Source organism: Trachinotus anak, unplaced genomic scaffold (genome assembly GCF_046630095.1).
Source record: "Trachinotus anak isolate AG129_WGS33_773 ecotype Australia unplaced genomic scaffold, CSIRO_AGI_Tana_v1 ptg000019l, whole genome shotgun sequence".
Lineage (NCBI taxonomy): Eukaryota > Metazoa > Chordata > Actinopteri > Carangiformes > Carangidae > Trachinotus > Trachinotus anak.
This window is the reverse complement of record NW_027273870.1, coordinates 29,083,930-29,102,983: the sequence shown is the minus strand read 5'-3', so window position 1 is coordinate 29,102,983 and position 19,054 is coordinate 29,083,930. Positions and strand designations below refer to the sequence as shown.

Sequence of the window (19,054 nt, the reverse complement as noted above, 5' to 3'; positions counted from 1 at the left end):
AAACAAATAAACACCTCATATAAAACTGTAAAAAGTAGTTAAACACCAATGTTTATGAAGCGTCGAATTACTGAAGGTCTGAAATTTTTTTTTTTTTAAAAAGCCAGAAAGATGTCATCCTCTGGGTCATTTCATTCAAACCTCAAGCAAAAAAAACAGCAGCCCACATTTTTCTTCCTGAACAATGTTGTTAAAATGATGAAACAGCTGTGTACGGATGCACGATGCAGCTCAGATAAAACCCTTCGTAAACAATAACAATCTTGAACGCCATACAATCTTTGTCTCATTTGACTGAATCATCGAAAAGTAAATAAACGTAGGAATAATCAACACTTCCTGCACCAGTGCCACCCCTCCAAATTAAAACCTTAGTGGCATAATGTAAACGTCTTTTTACTGCTGACGGTTTCCCAAAGTTACTATCTACCATAAACCAACTCTTCTTCTCTGCTCTAAAACAGCAGCCTAAAAATAATTGATTTCCAGCAAAACAGCTGTTTTATCCAGATGTGAACTGTAAAGTTAATAAATAAACTCTGGTCTCAGACTCTGATCCTGATCCTGTGTTTGCGTCAGACTCAGACACCAGCATCAGATCAGCTCTCTGATAAAGAGACCGTGACAGAATTTCTAAACTGAAACTTTCTAATCATCAAACCGTGAATTTGAAATTATTAAAGACGAAATTTGCATTTTCTGAATTTGTGTCCAGCACAAATATAAAACTGTAACACAACACGACAACAATCACATGACGCTCAGCGGACACGTTCCACTTCTTTTATTGACATGAGACACAGTGAGCGAGCCGCAGTTGGCCCAGACGTCATCATCATGAAACTTCCTGTAAAGTTTCATGATGAGCTGATCAGTGCGTCAGGAGGAGGAGGAGGAGGAGGAGGTTGACCTTTGACCCTTTCAGGCTGACCTTGCATTGACGTGGTCACATTGTCTCTGTAACAGACCTGACGTTCATCACTGAAGAGTCTCTTCAAGGTGCAAATAAATGGCTTTGGTTTTTTTGGGGTTTTTTTCCCCAGAATGCCTCAGTGGTCGAGGATCCGCAGGTTTCCTGAAACGATCTTGTTCTCCAGCATCGCTCCGGCGGGAATATCGATCCGGTCGCCATGATTCGCTATGATGATGACGGTTCCCTGGTGGAAGTAAAACAGTGTTAGAGAGTTTTCCTCTGTAGCTGCAGCTAACGATTAGCGTTTACTGTTAAAGAAAAACATTGAATCCTCACTAAAATATTATTTGATTATAAAGTTTCTGATTAACACTGATTTTTAAAAGGTTGTTCCACACTAATTACAAAAGTCATGTTTTCTTGAAAAAGATGAATTTAGATGTGACTGATTCTACGAGTTTCTTCTTTCCAGAACTGTTGGATTTCTCTGTGTCGACGGATGGAAACAAAAACAGGACATTTAGACAGAGAGACAGACGGAGGTCTGTAAACTGTTCTTTACCTTCAGGGAGACGTTCTTCCCGAAGGTGACGTCTCCGGACACGGTCAGGTGGTCCAGCTCCAACATGTCCGGGATGCTCTCAAACCGGGCCAGAAACTGTTGAACCTGCAGGACGAGAAGCTTCAGTTAGACACAACAACGCTGCACAGAGGAGGTTAAATTAGTCAGACTACAGCCAACAAACCTGTCAGGATTTATTTAATATCTCTACTATCCCGACATCGAGGGACAGATGTGATGGAGCAGAATTATCCTCTGATCAGATACATGATAAAACGCTCGTGTCCACAGGACAAAACAAGATTTTATCATGAAAATGATAAATAATGAGACAATTAAACCTTCGTCCTCAGTAAATAAATCAGGATAATTATCAGATAAAATGACATTTATCTTTTGTTTTATACTTTCTTATCTAGAGATAAAATTATGTAATATTAAAATACATCAGTATCAGAGAGTCAGGATCAATGAATCTGATCAGAGTCAGGATCTGCTCCTCAGAGATCCTGCCCCTCAGAGATGTTTCGGGCTCTGACCTTGGTGAAGGAGCTGCCCAGCTTGACGTGTGGCGTGGTGGGGAACTCCCTCTTCTTGCTCATGGTGAGCGAGCCGGCGTCCAGGCTGTACAGGTTCGACATCACCAGCAGCAGGTCGGACGACGTCTTCACCGGCAGGAAGCGGCTGCGCGGCACGTTCACACCCATGGCGTTGTCGAAGCTCTTAATGGCGGCACCGACCGCCGTCTCCAGCTGGATGACGTTAAGACCACCGTCCAAGGTCTAGAGACAGATTCAGGGGTTTAGATAAAATGTAGGACACAGCAGCACTGAGTGAAAAACAGAGGTTCATGTTGTTTTTTAAACGTTTTGACAGATTCAGACTCGGTAACAAACTTCCTGTCTTTGGATAAACTTAAAGGTCCCATATTTTACACTTCTGTTGGCTGATCCAAAGGTTCTGACCCACCATCCACCTGAACCCTAGGTCCAGGGACCTGACACAGGACCGGTACAGATCCATGTTTCAGGTCTGGGTCAGGACCCAGTTTTGAAGTAACAGTCTGGTGTGGTTTGGTTCCAGGTGGTACAGGTCTTTGTGGGTTCGGGCAGGAGTTTTAGGACCCGTGAAGACCTCTACCACCATCTGAACGCCTCAGTGCTGCGTCCGTCACCTTGGGGTTGACGATGATCTCCAGGTCCATGCTGTTCTTCTCCTGCAGCCTCTTCATGGCGGGCAGAGAGATCCACAGGTTGTTGGTGTTGAAGATCTTGAACTTGGTGACGGACTTGAACTCGTCAACGTGGGCCTTCGGTACCTGAGCAATCTCCAGCAGCCTCAGGTGGTTCTCGTACTGGATCAGGGTACCGCCCTGCAGAGAGGAAACAGCAGGTGGTACTGAGCAGAGCCTCGTCACGTCCCGACCAAGACCAGACGTGAAGGCGAACCGCACTGACCTTGACGTCGGCTCTGGTCTTGTCGGTGACCTCCATGATGAACTCGCAGCGCTTGTCGGCCGGCTGACTCATCAGGTGGTTGAGGATGAAGAGGTCGACGGTGGCGCCCAGGTTGTCGATGTTGGACACAAAGATGTACTCCTTCCCCTCGGCGATGAGTTTGTCCAGCAGCCCTGAGTTGTGGAAGCTGGCGTAGATGTCTCCGTGACCCGGCGGGTACCAGGCCTCGGCGTTGTCACCGCTCATCCCCATGTTTTTGGCGATCGGCAGCAGGGACTCCTTGTTGATCCTCGGATACCTGTGAGGAGGAGAATTTATCAGTATTTATAAAATAAAACACTGAAGAGGAGTAAAACATGGGACCTTTAATTTGATTTGCTAAATGAAAAAAAGATTTTGAAGAAAAAGATTTTCTGTTCCTCAAAGTGAGTCTGTACCTGCAATAAAACCACAGACTGTAAATAAAGATGGACATTGTTCAGTGACTGTGTTCTCTTTTTTGATAATTTATTTTTTATATTATAGCTGAGTTTGTGTGCAGAGTATTTTTAAACTTTTTTCTTTTCTTGTCTAATTTAACAGTCTCAGAAAGCCTGTTGAACTGAGAGGATGAATGTGGCTGCATTAATTTTTAAAAGTTCTCTTGAGGGAAAAAGAGAAAAGTAAAAAATATGATAATAATAAAATCACTAATGACACTTTCAGGTTTATCTACATTAGTGTGGATGTGTGTGTGTGTGTGTGTGTGTGTGTGTGTGTTGTACCTGCTCTGGTTGAAGGTGTGGATGTCGACCTTGTGGTGTTTGTACTTCTGCAGGATCTTCTTGGTGTCTTCGTCAGTGTTGAAGGAGTTCATCAGAACGAGCGGCACGTTGGCATTAAAGGTCTTGTTCAGATGCTGAAAACACAAACAGAGTTCAGTTCACACCAGACCAGTTCAGTCCAGTCCAGTTCAGTTCAGTCCAGTTCCTGAGCTTCAGGCTGTGGAGTCCTCTCACCTCGATCTGCTGCACCGTCAGGTCCAGGAAGGTGTTCTCATTGCGGACGCTGATCAGACTCTTGGGGCCCTTGCAGCCCATGCTGGTTCCCAGACCGCCATTGAGTTTGACCACAGCCAGCTTGTTGAGGCTGGCGGCGATGTTGTCAGGGAGACCCTTCGCCCTGATTTTATCATAGGGCTGGATCTGATGAGACGCAGCAGAGCGAGGGCACAGAGTTAACGGGATGAGGGGTCTGTGAGAGACCAAAGCTGAAAACATTTTACTCAGGAGACAATTTAAAATCCTCAGTCGGTCAGTTTGTATCTTCACACACACACACACACACACACACACACACACACACAGGTGACTCAACATTTACACAGATGTTGGAAACTAAACATAAACTCTATTCACTTTAAAACCACCGTGACTGTGGGGATCAATAATAAATAAAAAGTAAATCAAACTTCAGAGCTAAGATAGAGACACTTCCTGGATTTGTTCCCAGGAAGTGTCTGATCACCTGACTTTCCTCTGACCTCATACAAGATGTGGGACTGCTCCTTTAAATGATTAAACCTCTACAGAGTGGAGATGAGCATGTTAACAAAATCAGATCTGAGGGAAGCTCAATCAATAAATCAATAAATCAATCATCCAGAGGAGCAGTTTTGGGATGGATGACTTCTGACCTTTAAATCCTCAGCAGCCGCATATGACACAGAAGGTCCATGTGTATTTATGGATAGTATGTGGTTCATTATGTAAGCTGTACCACAGCAGCTTGTAGCTGCATCGACAGCAGTGAAGCATGTTCAGCAGGTCTCAGCGATGTGATTGTTTTCTTCTCAACATACAGGCTTATCTGTCAAGGTGTTGAGATCGTGACACTGTCTACACTTTAGTACAGTGGCCCAGACGGGTCAATACAAATACAAAAGCCACAACGCAAAAGCCACAATACAAATACAAAAGCCACAACACAAATACAAAAGCCACAACGCAAATACAAGAGCCACAACACAAATGCAAAAGCCACAATACAAATACAAAAGCCACAACACAAATACAAGAGTCACAACAGAAATACAAAAGCCACAACACAAATGCAAAAGCCACAATACCAATGCAAAAGCCACAACACAAAAGCCACAACAGAAATACAAAAGCCACAATATAAAATGCAAATTAAACCAAAGCAGGGGTGAGCAGTGGTCCTTTTATACTCAAACTATAACAATAAATATAAAAAAGAAAAAATGAAAATACAAATACACTGACAAACATGCCTCATCTGTGACAATCATATAGGGACATTAATCAGTTACCTAGCAACAACGTTTCACTTCTCCAACTGCTTCAGAAACTTTTCCGGTGTTATTGTTTCTGCATCGTATTGACCTGTCTGGGCCACCGTACTTTAGTTACATTTTTATGATCAATCCATAGTTTATGTAAAAAAATGTTTTGGTACTTTGGCAACATTTTGTTATCACATAACAACAAACGTAAGTTTTGTTTGTCTGTAGGATATAATGACAGGGCTGATATTTTATGGATCAAATGATGAATTGATAAAATAATCTGCAGATTATTGATTTACAGTGACACTGAAGTAAACATAACTCTACACCACTACTGCCCTGGCTTCATAAGAACTTTATCATTTTCAGCTGCTGCATCTTTTATCTGAGCTGTTCACATGGAAAAAAAACTGTTAAAGGCCCGAATTATTAATTATTCTCTGTAAAGCTGTTTATGTGACTGAGCTTGAAGCTTTCGTCATAACAGTTTTTATTTTGTGAAATAAATCTTCTCACAGGAACCAGGTCCAGACTCAGACTGAGCCACTGACAGCAGGAATGAATGGATGGAAATAAAACTGAATGTGTGAAGCAGCCGTGTGTGTGTGTGTGTGAGTGTGTGTGTGTGTGGATGTGTGTGTGTTTGTGTGTGTGGGTGTGTGTGTGTGTGTGTGTGACTAGCATAAGTTCACTCAGCATATAGTGTTTCACATTTTCTGATCAGCCGACATGATGATGGTGATGAAGTTTTAAGGTCATTATCAACTACAGCTGGGGCTGGGGGGGTAAGAGTGGGGGTGGGAGGATGGAGTTGGGGGGTGGGGCGGTATAAAGTTGCTGCCCAGCTGTGTCCAGTGTCCCACAGGAGATAAATGTCAGCGTCTCTCCGCCCTATACCCCGACTTCGAATGCTGTGGCGGTCAGACTATTCTTAGTCCTAACCTTCACTCTGCCTCTGGGTATTCTGGGAACACTGAGGGACGGACTGAGTGTGTGTGAGTGTGTGTGTGTGTGTGTGTGTGAAATGTCACCATGCTGATAAATAGCTGGCTCTAGCCTGAGTGTTCTCTGTGCTCAGATCAGGTTTCGTTAGCTCGTCTCTGGAGCGCGGCGCTCGTCTCCACTCTGCAGTGGTTCAGCTATTTAAAGGGACAGTCCAACAATTTGGGAACTCTACTTGTGTGAAGCCAGAGGAAAGTCAGATGACAGGATATCGGTTTCATGTGTGTGTGTCCTGCAGGAAGATGGGTGCAGGGTGCTGTTTGGCCTAGCTTAGCACAAAGACTGGAGGCAGGGGGAAACTGCTAGCCTGGCTCCAGGAAGAGTGAAAAAATCTTTCATCAAAGTGGATTTACATGTTTACATGTTTGTTTTTGTCACCTTTTATCACCTTTTTCTAGCGGGTTTACCTGTGTTTTAAAAACCTGCATATATCCACTAACACTGGTGTATAAAGACATTAAAAGGCTGAAAAATCTCCGGAGCAGCTCCACTGTCTTCCACCATGTTTGATTGACACTAAACAACCCACGTTGCTCGCTGGCCTGTGTCTGTGAGAAGAACCTGAGTTAAATTAACCACAGTTACAGTGATAATTAAAATTTAAACAGTAACAGGAACTGTGACATTTGGCACCGTGATTTAACATGAAACTAGTAACTGTTTCATCTCTAATCCTGATATTTGGTGCTGCTAAAACCATAATGTTTTACATTTCTGTTTCTTCACCTGTTCATTAAACAACATGCCACATGAGGAGGTACTGATGTCCAACAAGAGTCCCCAGCTGGACCGAACCTCTGGTTCACGGTCAGGACCTTTACCCCCTAGGCCACCTGGGCGACTCCCCACTTCAGTTTTTAATTTGTTTTTTGCTGGTTTTTCACACAGTCACAGACACTGTAGATGTCACTGTCTCTGCAGACCAGAGAGCTGAGGCTCACAGAGGAGCCGCTGTGCACAGATCTGCACCTTGGACCCTGAAACCTGAGCCCTGCAGTTACACAACAGGACTCTACAGGAAGATAATTTGGACCTGGGTCGACAGGGTCCTGGATTCTTGGAGAGAACTGAATTCTCTCTTCATTGTTGCTGTTGAGGCTGAAGGTCAGGTCCAGGGTTCAGGAGGCTGCTCTCACACACTAACACCTTTAACACACGAACTTCAGCTGCTGGAAAAAATAAATAAATGTGGACACCAGAGGGAAAAGAGAGGAGCTGCACGTGCTCTGTCAGACGCCTCCTGAACCGTCTGCGGTGCCACGTTGTGATGTTTTCTCTCTGAGCGTCTACCCGCCTGTTTGTGCTCAGCCTGTTAACACTTGGCCGCTCTGACGTCTGAGCCGGGCTCCGCTCTGAACACTGACCTTGGATCACGGCACAGAGGGTTGCAACACGACACCCTGAGCTCTGGTAAACAGTGTGACCTGAGGTATCTGGTGCTCACCGAGTCCTCCGGCGGCCGGTTGATCTTGGCCCAGTCGACTGCAGGACCTTTGACCTGAAGGAATCTGTGGAAGAGCTTCTTGAAGCCATCGAAGTCTTTTCTGGAGATCTGCGACAGAAAGAACCGAACATCAGCTTCAGTCAGAAACTCAGAATTAAAACCTCAAGGTTGTGTTTTGTGAGGTCACAGTGACCTTTGACCTTTGACCACCAAGTACAGTGCTGCAGGAATGAATCCTAAAACCTGGAAATTAGTTACATCTCATCACTTCCTGTTACCTTGTCCTGAGGTCTCTGGCTGAAATCAGGTCTGTGTTTAACAGCAGCTCAGACATGTTCAGGTTTGATTCTCTGACATCAGATCCGTCAGTGAATCCCTCAGTCCTGATTCTTGAAGCTTCTCCGGCTGTTAAAAAGGCCGGTTGCTAACAAGAGTCTAAATGAGACGACAGAGGTTGTTTATCCAACATGAAACCGACCTCCTCACCAGTCCACCTTTACAGCCTCGCTGTGTTTCTGCAAACTGTCACTAACTCTGTCAGAGGAAAGGCTTCTGTAGAAGAGCTCAGAGCTGAATCAGACTACAGGCTGGAGGTTAGTGGTGGTGACGGTGAAGTCATGCGACCGTGGTGTCGTTGGTTTAGAGCCTAACATGAGCTTTTTACTGCTGCTGATTGTATTTAGGCTTCAAACATCATAAAGTGGAGTCATTAGTGAAGATGATCCTGCTGAACTAAACCTGTCAGGATCAGAAACTGCTGCTGATTTTCTCTAATCATCCAAAAGCTTTTTAAGAAGGGAATCAGGTGACGCTAACATCCAGGTTAACCTACAAATATACGTCATCAGTGCTGCAATCTATAACAAATCAGATCATCCTTGAGTCCAAATGGACGTTTGTGCCAAATTTGAAGCAAATCCCTCCAGGTGTTACTGAGATATCACAACAGAAGAATACTATTCCTCCAGTCCTGGCTAATGCTGACTCAGAGGAACAGATCTGCTCTGAGAGCTGGTGTTTCGGTCTGGTCCTGTTTGATCAGAGAGTCACTAACTTCAGTCAAATATCAGGTAGAAAACGCTGCTGAAGTTAAACAATAATGTTAACGCTCATTTTGACCTGACGAACATCTGTCCATGGATGGAAACATCCTTTATCTAACTGTGCCACATTTACAGTGAGGATTATTAATGTACACTGTTAAATAAAAAGACCCTCTGCATGGGTCAGATGACCAGAGGAGGAAGACACACAGATGGGAGGTCAAAGGCTCTGTCTCTCAGTGCACTGAACTCTGTATCTGAAATCCCTGGTTTGTCTCTGATACAGCAGGATACACTGCAACAGTTCACCGTGTGTGTGTGTGTGTGTGTGTGTGTGTGTGTGTGTGTGTTCCCCTACAGGACCTCTGGGTTGTTCACCCAGAGGCCGAACTCTGCCTGAGCTGCTCAGATAACCTCAGCAACCTTCTGTCTGCAATAACGTACAAATATTTGTTCTATATCTGTGACAGATGCATCAGCACCTGTTTCCTCCTGAGCCTCCACAACCACAACGTGTGGTTCACAGGTTTAACAACAGTTCACACAGCTCAGTGTGTAGTTCTTAAAACTACAAATATGTCTTCTGATGGAGATCAACACTTCAGATAAAACACAGGGAAGCTGTAAAATATACGACCTTAACACACAGAAATAACTCAGTTCCTCCGCTGGGACAAACACAGGGATTTTGTACGATGATGCTCCTGCAGCGGGTCTTTCTCACCTCTGCCTCCACCTTGTTGGCCGTAGCGAGCAGCGCCTCCAGCTCGCGGTGCATCGACTCCTCGTGCTGCTGACGGAGCTTCTCCTGGAACTCTGTCATCACTCCTCTGGTCAGGTCTGCAGACACAGACACGCAAAGATCTCTCATTAAAAAACACACGTCCCTCAGACATTTAACCAGAGACGTATTTTAACCTCCACTGAGTGATGCTGCTGGTTTCAGAAACATTAAAAACAGATCATTAAGTCAAACTCAGACGACTGACTCTATTGCAGCTCTTTACTTTACTTTACTAAGATGAAAGAAGAAAGTGAAGCACAGTTAATCGCAGGTTTTCTTTTCAGTTTTTTGTGTCTGTGTTCAACGAGGACCAGATCGGATAAACTTAAAAAGAAAAAACAGTAAAACACTGAAATTTAAACCTAATAAATATCTCTCTACAGGCATATTCATGTATAATGTTAGCAAATACAGCCTAAAAATATCTGATCTGACCTTGAACAACTTAAATCAGTTGAAGCAAACTGTTTTTTAAATAATGGTATGGTTTTGTGTAAAAATTCATGTCCTGTAAAAAAAGTTGAGCCTTTTTACTCGGCCATGATGCATGTTTAAAATTCTAAGCTTAAAAATTCATTTTGCACAATTACAAACAATGAGACAATTATAAGAAAACAGTGCAGCTGAAGACAGTCCAACAGTAAAGCTAAGCTAAAGTTACTATCATCAAAAACCAACAGGTGGTTCTGCTCATTCATTTTTATATTTTCTCATCAGGTTATTTTATTTCATTCATTCATTGTTTGTTTGTTTTTTCAGTGAATCTGATCATTTTTTAAGGTTTTTCAATTGCGCAAAACTTCTGCAAGAAATCATTCAATTTAAGCTCAAATATAAAAATCACACACATTAAAGTTTCAGTTGATGATCTTAAAAACGTGATATGAACAGAAACTTCAATGACACAAACGACTCCTGAAGAGTTTGAATACGTCCATCAGGCTGATTTAAACAATGAAAGCTGCTCTCTCAAGTCAACCGTTGGAATTTCATTGTGAATCTGTGTCTGTGAGTTAAGAGAGAACAACTGCATCTTACACTGTGTCTGCCTTTGTTTTCCTGTTCTTCTTTCTACCATGTTTTATAATTAATTTCAGGTGAAACTCGTTTTCTTCGCACCAGGAGCATTTAGGACTAAAACCTTTCAAACGTTCTGGATGAGGAGTGTCTTTGGGTTTCGTCCTGATCTGTGTCAAACATGATGTCAGAGCGACTGTGAGAAATAAAACAGATGATCCCAGCAAACCAGAAAATTACTGATTAACACTCGGGACGGGGAAAAACCCCGAGTGAACAAAATCACAACGAAAACACGCGTCACAAACTTAAATCAGGACGTGAACTTACCGGCGACAAGAAGAGACATTTTACCACAGTCGGCTTACAAACAGGTTTACAGAGTGTGTGTTCATACAGGTGTTGGTGGCGGACGTGTCGGCTCACAGTGAGTCCATGTGTCGGGTAAAAAGTGAAAAATGGTCCCAAAGAAAAAGAAAACAAGAGTCAGCAGAGAACAACAGACGTCCTCCTCATCCTCAGCCCAGAGGAAGGTCGCAGGTCTGCAGCTCCGAGCCTGAGCTCGACACAAGGCCTGCCCACAGACACACACGCCAATCACACACAGCCAGGGTGAGTGTGTGTGAGTGTGTCTGTGTGTGTGTGTGTGTGGGAAGGTTTCCCTGTGACAGTCCTGCCCACTCACTGTTGTGACCTGCACGTCACACACTCCTGAACACAACGTTAAATAACAATTAAAACTGATGGAGTGATTATCAGATTTATTACATGTTATTATTATTATTATCATTATCATATCATTATAATATATTATTATAAGTGGATAATGACACAGACTCAATATAAGTTAAATACATGAATATTGTGAAATTCCCAATGGGGATAAATAAAGTATTTGTTATCTTAGTCTCCAGAGCTCGAGCATGAAGCTGCACCTTTCAGGACCTTCTGACATCAAATAAACAAAACAATTCATTAAGAAAATAATCATCAGAATAATTGATAATGACAAAAATCGTTTCTTGTTGACTCATGGAAAATCTACTTGTTAAAACTTTGATAATTAATTAATTAATGGAGTCATTTATCAAGCAAAAATACCAAATATTCTCTGGTTGCCTTTTCTCAAATGAGAGGATTTTTCCCTTTAGGGCTGAAACTTAACGATTATTTTTTCAATTAATAATTTTGTTTATAAAATTAAATAAAATCTGTGACGTCTGACCAAAACACACAGATATTCACTTTACTATCATCAAATCATCACATTACAGGAGCTGAAACAGAAAATATTTAACGTTTAAAACAATTATTTTATCATCAAAATACTTGCTGATCAATTTGATCAGCAAGTATCAAACAAAACAAGTCGTTTGAAGACGTCGCTGTGGATTCTGGGTAATTTTTCCTCTTTCCTGACAGGTTTGGACTGAATAATTCATTACAAACAACATGTTCATGGACACAGACGGTGCAGTAACGGTTCTTATTTCATTTCACGTGATCTGATGCAGAATTGGCCCAAATGTCGTCTGCTTGCGTAACGACTGGACATCACACACTCAACACTTTTAACGTTAGCTATCGCTGCAACTAACAACTATTTTCATTATCGATTAATTTGTCGATTATTGGTCTGTGTCACAATAATAGTTAAAAAAATAAAAAATAGTTTAAGGCGACGTTTTCCTTGAATCTAAAACCCAAAGATTTTCAGTTCACGATGACACACGACAGAAAGAAACAGCGAATCTGAGAAGCTGGAACTGTAGGAAAAGTCCTTTTATTTCCTCTATTTCTGCCTGATTGTGTGACTCTGTGTGGCAAAAACATGACAACTCACTTTTCTTCACTGAGACCTGAGGTTTGTCTGTAAATGAGCTGAGAGCCTCGAGGAGCTCGGGCTCGGAGCCCAGCGTCCTGCGATCACCACCCTCTGGCTGCAGGGGGCGCCCTTACAGGGGGCAAACGTTTCATAGTGCTGCTTTAAATCATTCCTGCCTTTTGCTCATTAGACTACTTCCAGTTCTTTTTATTTATACTTGTTTATTAATTGTTTATTTCACCTGTTTTTGGCTCGTTTTTTCAACTTTTAAGTGTGTGTATAAATTATCTATCATCTTAGATATTAAAATGAATCTCTTGGCCAGTTTTTTTTATATAATCAGACAGTATCGTGCTTAAATGATCGGTGGACTATTTATGTCTTGTATGACAGTAAAGTGAGAAGGTCCAGAACAAAACGACAAGAAATCTGATGGTTTCATCTTTAATCATCAAAGACACTTTCGTTATTAATCCACAGCATTAAGACCTCAAGTCCGGCTGTAAGTGGAGGTTTGTTTTTGTGATTTATTGGTGACAAGTGTCTGAATGTCACACACACACACGCACACACACGCACACACACGCACACACACATACACACACACACACGCACACGCACATACACACGCACGCACACACGCACACACGCGCGCACACGCACACACACACACGCACACACACATACACACACACGCACGCACACGCACACACGCGCACGCAGCTCAGACTTGTTTCGGTGCTTTTTGTATTTTCCTTCACTTTCCCACAAAACTCTGAAAACGACATTTTGCTTCTGACAAACTTCTCGTGCTCAGGCAGCCGCAGGTGTGTCAGCGCGAGGAAGCCGTTACTCACCTGAGCTCAGTGTCGAAGCGCCGGGACCCCCCCCCCCCCGAGGACAGCAGGGACAACCTCAGCCCGGGAAAAACTCCCGCTGGACTCGCAGGACTCGGACCCGGAGGCTCGGGACACGAAGCGGGAAGTGGACCGGTTCACTGCGGACTCATCCTCCCGCTGTCGGCGGCTGCAGCACGGAGACAACCGAACCTGCTGCCGTGACGTGTGACGCGGCTTGTTCCGATCTCAACGGTGATTGGTCGAAGACGCCCGTCAATCACGTTGACCCTCCTCACCTGCAGTTTCAGACAGGTTGTTTCACCCAGTTTGTTTTTTGTTTTTTTTTACAAATGTAAATACTTCACTTATTTAACTTTATTTAATTTAAAAAAACATCTTTTATTTAATTTTTTATTCATAATTTGTCGCAGTTTTTGCCACTTTTATTCAGTTTTATGTAAATTTCATCAATGTTTGTTTCAACTGAGCCAAAATTTGACTCAGTCCCTGTTGAGTTAACTGCAAATACAGTTTTTTAAAATTAATTTAACCGATTTAATATTTAGATTTACAACTTATTGTTGTGATTATTGCAATATTACAAAATTATATTATTTTTCAATGTCACGTAATTTATTCTTTTGTTTAATCTGTATTATTCCATTTTAGCTTCTCTCTTTTAAATCTTATTTTGTGTTAAAACCTATTATTTACTTTTTACTTTTATTTTTACTCTTTATATTGCTCTGTGTGTCCTTCATATTACATCTCATCCTAACTGTCTTACTTTGATCAGTTACTTTCAGCAATAAAAAACTACTTAAAGTCGTCAAAACTGAAAGTCATCATCTTTGTAATGTCTCCATCATCCCACTGTTATTCCCATCACTTTACACTGATACTGTAGAGGATGTTGTGACCTGTAATCTTTCCATATAAAGAGAGAAAACCTTCACTAAAGAATGAACCTTACTCTGAGGCCCCTGAGGTCATGAATAAATAAATGAATAAATAAATGAATAATTGATTAGGGATCACTCACAAGGCTTCTCAGGGGTCAGTTTACCTTCTTTTCAGATCGATGCTGCCCCCATGTGGTTAAAAAGATTCACTGCAAAACACTGGTGAGGACGTTAAAAACCAAATCATGAACAGGTGGATAGAAATAAGGTCGGACAGAAATCTCTCATGTTTACTGACCAGATTTCAATGGAGTCATACATCTCCTTATGGATATCAACACGTCATGTAAAGTGTAAAATATGGGACCTTTAAAATCCTCTTAGCATCCTGAGTATCTTTAATATCTTGTGTGTTGAATAATCTCGTGTTTCCATTGAAGATATCTGACTTTTCTATGTGATGTTTTGGACACTGATGAAAAAGCTGAATGATTTCCTGACACATCTCAGAGCTTCACACAGGACTGAGAAGCCGACTGTCTCTTTAACGCTGCATCTGAAGGAATAAAATATCCTGTAAAATGAAAAAATAAGAAGTCACTTACATCTACTCACGTGATGGCACTTTTTTTTTCTGAGACGTTCAGGATTAGAATTCCTGGGGTAGATGAAGCTAAAATAACCAACCTGTTGTGTTCTTTACATCGTGTATATGTATATATGTATAAGAAAGTATAAATATATGTATTTCAGGCAGTATTTTGGGTGGTGTTGCTGTAGAGTATGAGCCCCTCTATGTCTGTAGCATTCATGTTGAAAACAGCTGTTTACGACTGTGAATCCTGTTGTGACCTCCTGCATAAGAACATCTGTAACAGCTGCATCTGGCCCAGTGGTGAATTTACGACAATGAGATTTAAGAAGCATGAACGAGGCTGGTTCTGGTCCGTCAGGTTCTTTGTGGTTTTATTGGTGACAACATGTTCCGTTACAGTTTCTGCACAGCTAGTGTGTGTTATTGGAATCATCTACAAGCACAGACATTCGCTCGGTGTCTCGCAGACGGAGGAGGCCAGGTTGTGGTCATTAAACAGGTTTTCTGACAACCTGAAGAAGTGGCCAAGTGACACACACAGTCACTCACACACACACACTCACACACTTGACACTCACTCAGAAGTAACACACAGACGCCAGCTGGGACGGTTATAATGGTGGAGGGCTTCGTCTTCAGAGCCGCGAGCAGCGCGTCTTCAGGGGGCCCTGCTGCTGCTGACCAGCAGGGGGAGACAGTCACTGGGACAGGAAGTCCAGGGCGGTGTCTCGCTCCTCCACCAGCTCGGCCGCTGTGGCGTCCATCTTGGCTCGGGAGAAGTCGTTGATGGAGAGCCCATCAACCACTTTCCAGGTCTTGTTCTGTGGGGGGACGACGGAGGGACATGATTTCACAGTTTCACAGACATTTACCTCGATCTGTCACAAACACCTCTCCTCTCTCTCACACACACACACACACACACACACACACACACACACACACACACACACCTTGATCTGGACAGGGAAGGAGTAGATGAGGTCCTCTGGGATGCCGTAGGAGTTTCCACCGGCGTACACGCCCATGGAGATGAACTCACCCTGTCGGCAGGAAGCACGAGAATCAACAACGTGTCAACAACAATCATGTCCTGCAGCAGCGTCACACTGTCACACAGAAACATTCAGAGCTGGCGTCCGTCTGCTCGTCCACACTGACCTCCTTGGTGCCGAACCAGATGTCCCTCATGTGGTCACAGATGGCCTTGGCAGCGGACATGGCGCTGGACAGCTTCCTGGCCTTGATGACGGCGGCGCCACGCAGCTGCACCGTCTGCAGGAGGAAGATGAAGAGAAGGAGGTTTGAGACTTAAAACCTACAGGAAAAACCAAGCTGGATAATCCAGATTAGATCTGATGTCTAATTATGGAGAAAATGAATTTATTTAAAATTAAATAGTCATTTAAAAAAAAAAAAAATAAAAAAAATCTAAATCACAGAAGCAGCAGCAGGTTCTCACAGAGATGAAGTCTCCTCTGAGCCAGGCGTCGTCCTTGATGGCGTCGTAGGCGGCGGTCTCTGAGCCTTGGAGGTTGACCTTGGCGTGGTGGACGTCGGGGTACTGGGTGGAGGAGTGGTTCCCCCAGATGATGACGTTCTTCACGCTGTCAGAGGACACGCCGCAGCGCATCGCCACCTGCAGGTGAGGGATGGAAGCAGCAGCGGTGTCGTCAAGTTGTCACTTTTCACACAGTCGTGGAACTGTGTGTGTGTGTGTGTGTGTGTGTGTGTGTGTACCTGGGAGCTGGCTCTGTTGTGGTCCAGTCGGGTGAGGCAGGAGAAGTTCTCTTTGGGGATGGAGGGAGCAGACTTGGAGGCGATCAGACAGTTGGTGTTCGCTGGATTTCCAACCACCAAAACCTGAGAGGACGAAAACCAAACACCTCCGTCAGACCAGGTGAAACATCACCTCCACAAAATCAGCTGATTGTCCGGGAAAGAAGATGGCGACTGAACAAAAAGACAAACTGCTCTGACCCTGGAGGTAAAAGAGGGAATTTAAAAAAAATGCTGGAGAAGGTGTTTAGATCCATCGTTGCCTCAGTTTTCTCATTAATCATTTCAGCCACTCTGATTGGCTGATGATATTAGCATCACAGAGTGGGACTGAGGGTTGTAACTGTTTGTGGTGAATATGAGGACGAGTACGGATCATTTATCTGTTTTAATAATGAAGAGAATCAGAATATATTTGAAGAATTTGACTTTGTTGTTTAAATCCATGTGAACTGCAGTAAACCTGAATGTTCACAGCAGAAATCTGATCTGGACAGAAAAATTCTCTGACCTGCCACTGAAAAGCAACAGAAACACAACAGGAGATGAATCTGAGGAAGAGGCTGCTAAACTTTGACCCTTGTGTTCTTAAAAAAAAAAAAACAAAAAAAAAAAACTTGATCTTTAGGACAAAAATGTCCAGATATATATATATATATAAAAAAAAAAACAACTAATTTTTTTTATTCAACATCAGTCCAACTACTGTTCAATCGTGATTTTAACCCTTTAAATGCCAGTTTGTTTACATAAAGCCGCACTTAACACTAAGTGGAATTTTGTTTTGGCTCATGTCTGGGATATGAACTGCAGTAACCCTGAAGGTTCACAGCAGAAAACTCAGACGTGAAGATGTGGGGTTTTCAGGAATCAGAAACCACACAAACTGTTTTTATCTCCAGACTAAACGTCCTCGGTACTGCTGCTGTTTTTCTTTCCCATTTTCCCAGAATTCTTGGAAACTTGACGGGACAGGGTCAAACTGACTTGTCAAAAAGACAAAAAAGTGTTTTCTCTGGTTTAGAACTTGAAAAGCGTCACAGGGTCATTTTCTCTGCTCCACAGGTTCTTTGCCTTGACCTTTGACCTCAGCAGAGACTGAACCCGTTTCATCACACTGACGTTCTCGGGGCCTCACAGAGGACTCTGGGTCACCAGAGGCCCCCTGCTGATTAACCTGCTGCCAGCACCAGGGTTCATACAGGTTGCACAGAGCAGTGAGAGGAACTCTGATCCTTCCACTCAGAGCGACACGAGACGCCGTCGGCTTTGCCACAGGAAACAGTTTGGTCTGGTGGAGATGCTGCATGAGCACTTTCATTTCCCTGTTGTCCACACAAGGTTTCTCCAGGTCAACAAGTTCAACCTCAGACCTTTTTAAAACCACACAAAGTAGCTCACACCTGTGCCACAGTCACACTGACTAAAGTACGACAAGCAACAAAAACACTGTAACTAACGCACAGAAAAACAAATCTGACTTTTCAGGACCTGCAGGGACCAGATATCTGCGACAGGGGCCCACTGGCGGGCCGACAAATCATTTGCAAAACAGTACAATTTTGGTGAAAAAGATGTAAATAAAGATAAATTTAAAAATAAATAAATGTAAAAATCAAATGTTTTCAAATGAAATGGTCTTTAAAAATCATCTTTTTCTCATATTAAGACCAATGACAGGAGCTTTTATGTTGTCGCCGCCGGACCACAGTGTATCCTTGTTTGTTTGCATGCTAAGATTCATCCATGACATCAATAAATAATCAATACAATGACATTAAAATGTAACCAGACTGAAGGAGGGGGCGTCACCTTGACGGTCTTCTTGGCGTACTTGTCCAGGGCGGCTCCCTGCGTCTTGAAGATGGCCACGTTGGCCTTCAGCAGGTCCTTCCTCTCCATGCCCTCCTTCCTGGGCATGGAGCCAACCAAGATGGCGGCGTCGAGGTCCTTGAAGCCCACCTCCACCTTGTCAGTGGGGATGACCTCTGTGGGGGGAGGAGGGGGGGGAGTTCAGCCTGGAGTCACTTCACTTTATGGCACATTAAATGTTCTGTTTATATCTAATCTGTATTTTTTCATTCACAAATTAGTCAATAATCAAAGTAGTTGCTGATTATTTTCTGTTGATCAACTGATTGATACGTTAACTAATCGCTGCAGCTGTAAAACAGAAGAAAAACACAACAGGATGCAGCATAAATCAAACACAGCCTTAGAAGGTGAAAGTGTTTTGACATTAGTTAAACGCTGCTTTGTTGTGACATCACAAAGTTCCAGAAGACCTGACGGCTGGTTTTAAGGCTCAGTTTCTGAATACAGTCTGTGTGCATTTCTCTGCGGACTGAGGCTTTGATACTTTCGCAGTATTAATATAGAACCTAGACCTGCTTTATAATCACAAACACATGGACATCTGCCTTTAGACTGTAGGGAGCTTTAAATTCTTATTCACAGTCTTGAATAATTTGACTCTAATTTCTGACATTTATCATTAACCTGCAGCAGGAGTTATTATCTGTTCTGAACAAAGACTCCTCTGTTTCAACATATTGATAAGGATGAGCTGATGTATTAGTGCTGATAAGCTGCATTGATTTCTTTT

At 43.0% G+C, this 19,054-nt stretch overlaps 2 protein-coding genes across 7 annotated transcripts in view; both read right to left on the bottom strand.

The window, feature by feature from the left end:
- Positions 1–769: 769 nt before the first annotated feature.
- LOC139636005 (UTP--glucose-1-phosphate uridylyltransferase-like) lies at positions 770–13,358 on the bottom strand. Of its 2 annotated transcripts, none has more exons than XM_071503641.1 (10): positions 13,192–13,358; positions 9,433–9,548; positions 7,666–7,773; positions 3,931–4,116; positions 3,697–3,830; positions 2,933–3,230; positions 2,650–2,847; positions 2,015–2,257; positions 1,476–1,580; positions 770–1,157 (listed from the first exon to the last, which is right to left on the bottom strand). In XM_071503641.1, the coding sequence occupies exons 2-10, from the start codon at positions 9,529–9,531 to the stop codon at positions 1,050–1,052; spliced, it is 1,479 nt and encodes a 492-aa protein (XP_071359742.1). In that variant the 5' UTR covers positions 9,532–9,548; positions 13,192–13,358; the 3' UTR covers positions 770–1,049. The 2 variants fall into 2 exon arrangements, with proteins under 2 accessions (XP_071359742.1, XP_071359741.1); XM_071503640.1 differs by lacking the exon at positions 13,192–13,358 and adding an exon at positions 10,840–11,154.
- Positions 13,359–15,024: 1,666 nt separating this feature from the next.
- LOC139636012 (malate dehydrogenase, cytoplasmic-like) overlaps positions 15,025–19,054 on the bottom strand; it is a 171,774-nt gene continuing 167,744 nt past the window's right edge. For 4 of the 5 annotated variants that reach the window (XM_071503659.1, XM_071503658.1, XM_071503656.1 and 1 more), the window contains exons 4-9: positions 18,262–18,437; positions 16,411–16,533; positions 16,133–16,309; positions 15,832–15,945; positions 15,624–15,713; positions 15,025–15,491 (exon numbers count right to left, since the gene is read on the bottom strand). In XM_071503659.1, the coding sequence (XP_071359760.1) occupies positions 15,369–15,491; positions 15,624–15,713; positions 15,832–15,945; positions 16,133–16,309; positions 16,411–16,533; positions 18,262–18,437 (803 nt within the window). In that variant the 3' untranslated portion in view covers positions 15,025–15,368. Of the gene's footprint in view, positions 15,492–15,546; positions 15,564–15,601; positions 15,714–15,831; positions 15,946–16,132; positions 16,310–16,410; positions 16,534–18,261; positions 18,438–19,054 lie in introns of those variants that run through there. The other variant, XM_071503661.1, reaches the window with a different exon arrangement.